The sequence below is a fragment of the Apis dorsata genome, unplaced genomic scaffold, assembly GCF_000469605.1.
Source record: "Apis dorsata unplaced genomic scaffold, Apis dorsata 1.3 scaffold_165, whole genome shotgun sequence".
NCBI lineage: Eukaryota > Metazoa > Arthropoda > Insecta > Hymenoptera > Apidae > Apis > Apis dorsata.
In genome coordinates this window covers 444,557-455,336 of record NW_006263454.1, presented here as the reverse complement: position 1 = coordinate 455,336, position 10,780 = coordinate 444,557, and the positions used below count along the sequence as shown (strand labels likewise).

At 38.0% G+C, this 10,780-nt stretch overlaps 1 protein-coding gene across 1 annotated transcript in view; it reads right to left on the bottom strand.

Moving 5' to 3' along the window:
• The window catches only part of LOC102672573 (hemicentin-2-like), a 248,770-nt gene that overhangs the window by 52,173 nt on the left and 185,817 nt on the right, over nucleotides 1-10,780 (bottom strand). The window contains 1 exon segment of the mRNA XM_031509648.1: nucleotides 9,899-10,107. Within this exon segment, the coding sequence (XP_031365508.1) occupies nucleotides 9,899-10,107 (209 nt within the window).

Sequence of the window (10,780 nt, the reverse complement as noted above, 5' to 3'; positions counted from 1 at the left end):
GGCGATAAAGGAAAAAGAAAGAAAAAAAAAAAAGAAAAAAAAAAGAAGGTCTAGAGTGGCGATTGGACAGCACAGTAATCAAGCTCACCTTCAAGATCGGCCACGTTCGATTGGACTCTCGCTTCCGGTCAATTGCCAGGGTTTACCCGGAGCATCCAATAAAGCGAGGATCTCCTCGATGGTGGACGGTTTCCAAAGGATTTACGCAGCTGCGGTTCCGTTGTTTCTAACACGAGGGTTACGAGACGACGCTGGACGTCGCGACGCTCCTACTATTCCCGGGGCATCGAACTGATGGAAAATTCGAGCGGGGTTAATATCGAGGGAAATTTACATTTCCGCCGGAAATCAACAACACGAGATAGGAGGATCCCTTTGGATATTTCGAGGCCGATGACGGTAAAAGCTATTTTTGTTTCCCCTCTTCCCATCTGGCCTCGGGGTGTTTCTCGACATCCGTGGACCGCGCTTGAAACGTTTCATTTCGATCGAATTTACGCGACAGATGATTTCTTGAAAGATCGTTCCTGATTGTCGATCGTCGGTGAGTGATTAATCTTTGGAAATCGATGATATCCGAGATGTGAGAAATTCATCTGTTTTAAGTTTTTTCTTTTTCGTTAATTTCGAATAATTTAGTTTATCTAGAAGAAAAATTTATATATTATTGATTAAGATCCACAAAAATAAGTAAATATATTATGATTCAAAATTCATCAATTCCAAGCGTACACAATTCAGGATAACTTGTCTTTAACAGTTTGTTTTTATAACATTATGATAAACTATGGAACTGCGAAACTCTTATGATAGATTCAATTCGTGTTCGTGACGGATCGTTAGGCGAAATTTCTCAACTTATCCCGGAGTATAATAATACTCTCGAGAAAATTTCAACTTACTCGAGAGTGGTGGATGCAACGTGGCCGATGGTTGGAAAAACAGATCCGCCCAAAGTGTTTTCGTTAGCTCTAATAGAAGATCCCATTCGAAAAGATAAATGGTGTCTCACTGTCCAAAACGCTCGCCTTATCCCCCTTCCATCCAATTTTTCCATTCGCGCCGTATAATACGCGCCATAGAATTTTTTATTCCGACAAAAGGAGCTCTCTCTCTCTCTCTCTCGACCCAAGAGCTCTAAAAGAGATAGATTTAAGCAGCGTCTGGTTAAATAGCGTTTCACTTTTCTTTCCTTTCTTTTTCTTTTTTTTTTTTTTTTCATCGAAATTCGTAAAGAGGAATTTCCTGCCTCTCCTCTCTCTCCCTTTGGCTTCGTTCTTCCGCTCCATTTTCTCTCGCACGATCCTCTATCGTTAACCACGGTATACTTTCGCGCTCCGAAAGTCCTAGATAGCCAAAACGATATTGAATTCTAGCGAGTTTCTAAAGAAACTGGGTGGAAAGAGGCTAGCCATCCAGTAGCAGTCAGCAACTTTGACGAAAGGCGGAACGCTTTCCTTTCCTCTTTTATTCGCGAGATATTGTGGCTGAACGTGCAGTTCTTATGTATCTTGCGCCCAAAATTGAATTTATTAATTTAATTTTGAAATACTGGCGTGTAGGTAGAATTTTATTCTTTTTTGAAGTTCGATATTGTTTCTTCTTTTTTCTTTAATTATTAGGAGATTGAAAAAAATACATTTATCCATTCAAGTTTATAGTGGATTCAATTCTATATTGTAATTCAATGGTAATAATGATGAAACTTTTATTGGAACGATTATTTCGAATAAGTAATTCGAACGAGCCATATTTTCTCGAGCCCTGAATTCCAAGATAGACGTTTCATACGAATCTTATAAGTGTAAATAGTTTATCCTCGTTTGTTTCGAGTTAACTTCGTTTGACAGTACAATCTTCCACAATTTGTTCCATTTATATCCTCTCGGTTTTTCTCCAATTCCTTCGGCAATCTCTTTTCTTCCCCCTCCTCGATCAACGCTCTCTCCCCCGAGCATCGATTCAACTCGGACAGAAAACAAGGATTTCTCGATCATTTCACCCCCTAATGAAATTTTTCGCCACTCTGAAATCTACAACATCCGCTCGTTCGAATTCGATCCGACATCGATTCAACATCTCCAAAATTCCTCCACGATAATTCTTCTTTCTTTCGAAGTCAAAGAAATCGATAAAATTATAAAAAAATTCTGTTAAAGGATTAATTCAAGGACTAAATTCTTTATCTCCAGCACGAAAACCACTTCTTTCTACGATTCGAAGATAATTCTTCCTCTTCCCTTCGAAATTAAAGAAACCGATAAAATTATAAAAAAAATTCTGTTCAACGGCTAAATTCTTTATCTCCTCCACTCCATTTTTCTCTTCGATTCTTTCTACGAAAGTGACGATTCGAAGAGGCGACAAATTTTTCGCCATTCCGAAATCTATAACATCCGCTCATTCGAATTCGATTCTCCAAAATTCCTCCACGATAACTCTTCCTCCCTTCGAAGTCAAAGAAACCGGTAAAACTCTCAAAAAAATCCTGTTAAAGGATTAATTCAAGGACTAAATTCTTTATCTCCAGCACTCGCGCGAAAACCACTTCTCTCTCTCACGAAAGTGACGATTCGAGGAGGCGACAAATGGCGTCTCTTGTAGCGAAGTTTGGGGGTGGTTTGGTTTTATAGAATCCCGGACCGCCGGCACGTCGCCCGGCCTTTTTCTTTTTTTTTGTTCCCCGTTGGCCCGAGTCAACGGAGTAGAAACTTCGGAGTAGAAATAAGTTTAATTCACCGCGGGAACTCGGAAATCTATTAAAGTAAGATCCGATCGTCTTTAAAGAATCGTTCGTGCCCGTGCGCCCAACCATACCGTCGCCTTTTCTTTTCTTCCATTTCCACCTTCCTCCACTCCTCTCCGCTTCCACCGAACGCGTTCACTCGCGTTTTCTCGCGACGTCGAGCCTTATTGCGAGTGCTTGGAAAGCGGAAGCGTCGCCCTTCCCCTCTCCCTGTTCCTGAAGAAACGTGGAACGCCATCGTGACCAGGAAAGGAAGAAGGTCTCGAGCAATCTTGGCGAATCGGCGAAGAAATTATTGTCGGAACGATATCTGCGGTATTCCCAACAGAAATCACGATCGCGGTATGGTATTCGATTCGCGTGCTCGATGATAAATTCGTGAAACTTATCCGTATTCGTCGGACGCCCCTTCTTTGTTCCACGAGAATATAACGATAAAGGAAATCTAAGAAGGTTTGTGTTTGATAAAGGATCCCTTTGGTTGGTTTATTTCGTCGAGTTGGAGTCGTATATCGGTGCAATGCAATCTCTTTTTTCTTTCTTTCTTCTTTTCGTGAATGGATTCTTGTTCTTGCGAAATAGAACGTTCATCAAGGTGAAGGGTGTTAATTGATAAAAGGATCTCGTAAGATTATTTCTAACAATTTCTATTTCAAAATATCGCGATACATGATAATTGAAACGAAATCTCAAAAGCGATGTACGATAATGAGACAATAAACACAAATCGATATTATATAATTGTATAAGATATCGCATAACTTTATGGTAATCGAAACTCGATCGAGTATGATACTCCATAATGATACGCGAATAAATATTTATTAAGATACGATAAAAAAGATTGTAAAACAGGAAGACACACGATCCAACGTCGATTCGTCAGTCGCCTGTATATGTATATTCATCGTTCTCGTTTAAACGATTCCCCGCGCCATTCCTTTTCATCCCCTATGCATAGCCAGTGAAACTATGAAACTTTAAAGTTTAATAAAAATTCATGCTCCGTGAAACCGGATCCTTCGCCTTACGTACTCTTTTCCACTCGTTTAAAAATCGTCGGCTACGTTCATAAAAAGTTTCTTTGCCACCCGGATCTCCTCCTCTCCTCACCTCCTCCGTATCTTCGTTTAACACGCGACCTTGTATCGAACCGAGGAGACCTTACTTTCCCGTCACCGCCGCATTTTCCCCGTGTCCATTTTCCCCATCCATCGTTCGATTCTCAATGGAAAGTTAAGACGATTTTTTCCTCGATCGAGAGAAATTCCTTGTTCGAATTTCGAATCTTGTGGCACGATCTTCTCCAAGATCTACGATCTTCCTCAACCCGACACTCAACTGTTTCGCTCGAATTTTAGAAACTTGGGATCGTGCAACGTCGGCGTTTGAATTTGAACAAAGGTCCCATCACAAAGGAGCGTGCGATGCGCGCGCCTTGTACAGAAGCGGGCAGCACGCGAAAGGAGGAGTTTCGGAGAAATGTTCGGCCAAGTTCGGGTCTCAAAGGTGCACAAAGGAAGGTGCACCCTCTATCCGGCTTAACCCCGTTGACAAAGGTCAGAAACAACGATCGGAATCTTGGGAAAATTAATTTAGGATCGAGGCGCATCCGAATATCGCGCAACACGCGCCTTTTCGCGAATCGATAATCGCGATTTTTCTTTTTCGAGCTGGAATTGCTGTCTTCTCTCCATTTCTACTAACCTCTTAATCAGAAGACGCGAGATATATATATATATATCTGTCGTTCCTCTTCCAATCCTATAGCCTCTTTTATTTACTTCAGAAACACTTGTTATCCGCGTGTACTCCTCCGCACGCTCTTTCACCTTCGTTTCTCCAACATTTTCAATTTCACTCCGTCAAATTTCAATTTCACCTCATCGCCTCCAATACCCTCGACGAGGTCGAGGACGAAATTTAATTATCGCCACTTACGTGGAACGACGTTTTCAGGGACGAAGGAAGGTAGGAAATTGCATTGGTCACGCTTCGTTCGTCGCATTAACGGAAAGGCGTCTCTTCTGAAAAAATCTTCGACCGGAAACGCGGTTCGATGTCGCGGTTCGTGCGGTGAACACGTACCGGAAACGGAAGCCAAACTTGCTCGATTCGAGGAAGAAAGAGAGAAAGACGCGCCAGGTTTGAACAAAAAGAGAAGGGAAGCACGTTAATTGGCGTTCGTCCTAAAAAAAAAAAAAGATTTACCAACACCAGCGACTCTGGTTAAAGTGAGGTCAGAAGCAAGGATGATCTGGCGCGAAATGGCTGGCAGGGGGAGGAGAGGGAGCTAATTATCCCAGGGGAAAAATTCGAGGGGGTTAGGAAGGGAAAACGGCAACGTGCAACGAATGTTCTACATTTCTCGGCCGGTGGCATCTCCATAACTCTTGAACGGGATTGTTAATTGGATTTTTCTTTCTTTTTTTTCCCTCCTTCTTTTACTCGGTCGTTTTCATTATAACACGCCCACCTCCATCGCTTAACCTTTCCCCCCTCTTGGCAATTGTTTTGCCCTATTTGTTCCCCTCTCTCTCTCTTATTCATTCTCTCTCAACGTCCATCCACCCTTCTCTCGTGTCCTCCCATTTTTCATTGGTCCTTCTCCTCCTCCCTCACGCTCTCCCTTTTGATACTCTTCTTGACCCATTTGTCCGCCCTTCTTTTTCTTCCCTCCTCCTGTTTCTAGTTGATAGCGGCCCCTCTCCTACCCTCCCTCGACCATTTCCTTTTAACAGCTGCCCCTTTTCATTTCTGTTCTTATTCATGCCCACTTCTACCAACTTCGACCTTCCACTTTTATTCCGCGCCACCAGGAGATAGCCCAGCCACGAGTGTTATTTCCTCTTCTCGTTTCGCGATATGTCCTGTCATATGGACGAGGAAGGAAGGAAAATCGTTTCGAGAGGAACGGACAAAATATTCTTGGTCGGTCGCGAGATTTTTACAGGTACAGGTGTACCTTCGTTCCTTGAGAATTTTATTCGCTCGAGATGAACCGTGGTTTCAGAATGAAACACGTGCCACGGTCGTAAAAGAAGAAGAATGCACTGGGATATGTACTGGGAGAGGCACTCGGGAATAAAGGCGATTTTTACCGGGTCGCTCGTTCCTCCTCCCGAAATGATTTATTTTGTATCGTACATTGTTATTGTCTTAAATGAAACGTTTTTTTTTTATTTCCTTGTTAATGGATATATATATAAAAAATTAGTATGGATTTATCTTATCTCCAATATTATATCCTGAAGTGATTTTAGTGGATTCAAAATATGATTTATTAATTAATTAATTTACAATGTGAGGTAAGATGTATGCTTTTATCGTAATTTCACTTTGAGTTGAATTAGTTCTTTTACAAGTTCAGGAGATTTTTAATTTCATTTTTCATTCCTTATTTACAATTAAATTTTGAGTAAAAATTAATACACATTGGATTATCATAATATCGAATTAAGATTCCGATCCAGATAAAACTTTTCCAAGAAAGTCTTTTTCTCCGAAAGGAAGTACGTACATTTTGGATCCACGATCGATTCGAAGAATTTCCACGTTATGCCACGCCATTTGAAACAATATAGTCGCAAAAGGGTTAACGATTCTCGTACAGTCTCTCGTTCGGAACGATCGGAAGCCATTGATGGCAAAGAGACGCGAATCACGTCACGTACAGAGCTTACGGTATCGATCTCTCACGGTGATATTCTGCCCTTCTTCACTTCGATTCCCTTCGTATCCGGTTGCGGCGCAGGAAATGAAAGTCAAAGGAAAAATCCGTGGAGCGGAGTATAGCGGAACGGTCGACGAGATGCACTCGTTGGAAACGAAGATTCCCGGAAACCATATTCCAACGCGGATCTCCTCCAAGCTTGGTGAGAGAAAATCGAAATCGACGGAGAAGTTGCTCGTTAAAGTCGACGAGACATCGTATCCGTGCCAAAGATCGTTGATCATCCCATAAATGATCGATATTTTCGAAAAAAAACTCTTCGCAGAGATTTGATTTCCTGCGTGTTTTTCAATCGTTTCTCAATAATTTTGAGATCCTTTTATTTTATCGTTTCGTCGTAGAAAAGTTATGATTTTTGAATATTTTCAATTTTATTTTATTTTATTTGTTTTTTTAATTAAATATTTCGGAATATGATGTATCATCTTGCAGATTTTAATTATTCCATTTTTTTTTTTTTTGGATTATTTCGATTATTCGTTACATTTGTTATTCAGAATCGAAATTCTGTCGGATAATTTCTTTTCATCCTTTCGATTTCGGAGTACGGAATACCAATTTTATTCGATAATCGCAGGAAATCGTTTAATTCGAACGACGAAGCGTGAATAGTATTTCACTATTTTTTTTTTTTTAGCGCGTGAAATTCTAAACCGTCATAAATAAATATTATCATCTCTTCCACGCATTGGAAGCTTTAATTGTCCGATTTCGATTCTCTATTGACCGATTTCATTCGAAACGCAACGTGACCCCGATTGAAATGGATATTCGTTAATAAAGCATCGAGAGTAAAATAATATCGTCGTATCATGCGCAACATGCGCATGCAAAATTGAAGATTTAATAGGGACGAATAATCTTTCGTCGATTTCACATCGGCAATTGCTTCGAATACTAAAATCGAATTGTTCTTCTTCAAATGCAATGATGTAATAAAAAATATAAAATTTCTTTTGCATACGCGCTTTCATTCAAGTATTGATCAGATATAAAAATAATTACAATTCCAATACATATCTCTGCTGCAATACGTAATAATATACTTTTATCATATATACGTAGTTAAATCATTTATTATTGACTGCAAATATTTACCAAATTATTATATATTATAAGATTTCAAAGAATTAAGAGAATGAAGAATAACAATTGATATGATTGAAGTGTACTCTGATTAGTAAAATAGATTTGTCAGACATTTATAATCAATACTTCTTAACTCTTAAATCCACCATCTAACTCTCCACTAAAATCTCACCACCAAAAACTTTTTTTTTATTCACAGATTCACAATTCGTTTCACAGCGTATCACCTTGAACCCTCGTTCCTTTTCAATGCCAAAGGTTCCACCAACCCCCTCTCCATCGCGAGAACAACGGGTTCCAGAAAAAGTGGCGCGTTGTTCCACGACACTGGGACGAATTCCTCTCGCATAAATTGCACCGTTCGCAGAGGAGCGTTAAAACCTGTGCGATCCTCCGCCCAGATAAAACTTGTGCAACGCTTCGAGGATGCCAGTACGTGGCGCGACACGCCATTGTCCAAGGGTGGCTGGCATAGTTTTCATCTTGATATATTCCCTCCGTTCTCGTGTCGTCGCGTGCGCCCCGCGGAAACTCGCTCGAAAAACGCACAGAAGCTCGGTTCGTGGCGCAAAAGCGGCCGCGATAGCGAGATACATCGTCCATTTTCCTTCCTATATTTCCCCTCCAAAGAATTTAACTGGAAACGCGCAAAGCTTGTCTGGACGTCGAGTCTGCGATGTCTTTAATTTTTAGACGTTTGGAAAAAATGGCAGTCAGGATTTATAGGCAGTCAGGTTTGAGGAGAGTTAACGAGTTCATTATGCTCTTTTACATTATATTTAACTCTTTGAAGTTTAATCCTTTAGACAGGTCCACGTTTAAATCGGAGAAATTTGGAAGAAATGGTTTTTTTTTTTTTTAAAGAAAAATAAGAAATAAAGTTTGATTTTATTTATAATTTTTATAATATTGCAAAGAGAAAAAATAGAGGTTTATTATAGATCTATTTGCAATTTAAGCATAAGATTCGCTGAAATTCAAGTGCAGAATCCAAGTAGATTATATAATGAATTGTGAAAATTAATTTTTTCTCTAATATATTCGAAATATAATTTAAATTAAGCATTGCATTTAATACTTATTAAGTTTAATATCAATGGAAAAGTAAGTATTAAAAATATGTTGGATCGTGTTCGTTTGATTGCCAGAGATGTTTTTTAGATAGATACTCGCAGATTATCCGTAGATTTTCCACGCCCGATTTCGAATGAAAGCAGACGAATCTTTTTATTGCCTATACGGCAAACAGGAAATTCTGTTTGCCGTTGGGAAACAATATGTGTCGGCGAATATTCATTCGCGTTTCTGCAAACGAGGGACGCTCGCGTGAATAAACAGATGTTGGGGCTCTACCATGTTTCAATTCCTACGTTTCTTTTTAATTCTTGTTTTCTTTTTTTTGGCTGGAAATGGATTTTAAATATCGAAGTGGATCATATATGGTTTGCGAATCTTTTAGGGGAATTAAGCTCTCTTATTCTTTCGCTATTGAATCTTTATCCCTTACTTTTTATCGAAATTGAATTAATTCGGATAAAATTAAGCTATATTCGCGTGATAATCTATTAATATCTATTTTCAAATATTCTTTTCTTAAATTAATTATTCGTCGTTTCAATATCAATTGCAATTTTTCTCATAGGAAAATACCAAGTGTATCAAAAATAATATTGATGAACTTTATCAAATTTTGATAATCTATTGATATCTACTTTCAAACATCCGTTCTTTTTATTTTTCTTAAATTAATTATTCGTCGTTTCAATATCAATCGCAATTCTTCTCATAGGAAAATATCAAGTGTATCAAAAATAATATTAATGAACTTTATCAAATTTTGATAATCTATTGATATCTACTTTCAAACATCCGTTCTTTTTACTTTTCTTAAATTAATTATTCGTCGTTTCAATATCAATCGCAATTTTTCTTATAGAAAAATATCAAGTGTATCAAAAATAATATTGATGAACTTTATCAAATATGGATAATCTATTGATTTCTACTTTCAAACATCCGTTCTTTTTACTTTTCTTAAATTAATTATTCGTCGTTTCAATATCAATCGCAATTTTTCTTATAGAAAAATATCAAGTGTATCAAAAATAATATTGATGAACTTTATCAAATATGGATAATCTATTGATTTCTACTTTCAAACATCCGTTCTTTTTACTTTTCTTAAATTAATTATTCGTCGTTTCAATATCAATCGCAATTTTTCTCATAGTAGAAAATATCGAGGAATGTATAAAAAATAATATTGATGAACTTTATCAAATTTTGAGTGGATAAAATTTCGTCTCGCAACGAAAGGGAAGAGTACTCACCTATCACCGTTAAATTGACTTTGGAGTTTCTCGTTTGCCCGATCTGGAAATCGACGCGACACCTGTAGATACCCGCGTCCTCCTCCCTTATGTGGTCCACCCCGAGTTCGGCCGGTTTCTTGTCCGGCATGAAGTAAGCTCGATTCGAGAACACCGTGTCGTCCGACCATCGTTCGGCGATGCCGAAATCTCGATCCCTGGCATCGACGCTGAAAGAGAGATAATTGATTTTATAAAGTAAGTGCAAAGATCATCAATCAACACGTAATAATATCAATAAGAAGTATTAATTTATACAAATATTACATAGATATATGGAGAAAGAAGTTTTTTTTTTTCAAAATCGAATAACAAAACGAATAATTTATCTCGTGAAATTTTCTACAATTCGTTCAAATTTCTCTTCGTATGAAATATTCGTATAAAATAAATTTTATCAAATAATCACTAGAATTATATTAAAGAATAATATTAAAAACTTTTCAAAAAGTCTACTCAGATTCATAAGTTTAAGACGGGGGGTGCACGAATTTTATCATAATTATTTTAATGAATGCCATTCTCGCTAAAGGATAGACGTATTTCCCGAGTGAATAAATTAAACTGCATCGAGAGTACGAATAAATCAGACGATTATAAATGCGAACTGCTCGTTTTAAGATGGCTGCTAGTTTTGATGTTGGTATGCTGTGTTCGTAAAAAAAGAGAATGTTTGTGAAAAGTAACGTGTGAGAATATGAGCCGCGATAAAAAGAGATTTATAAATATTAATCACGATATAAATTCTTCTTTCCACATGAAATAATTTTTTTGTACTATATATACATGAAAAAGAAAATTAATTATATTGAATAAGAATGTGTACGTTATTTTTCTACGCGA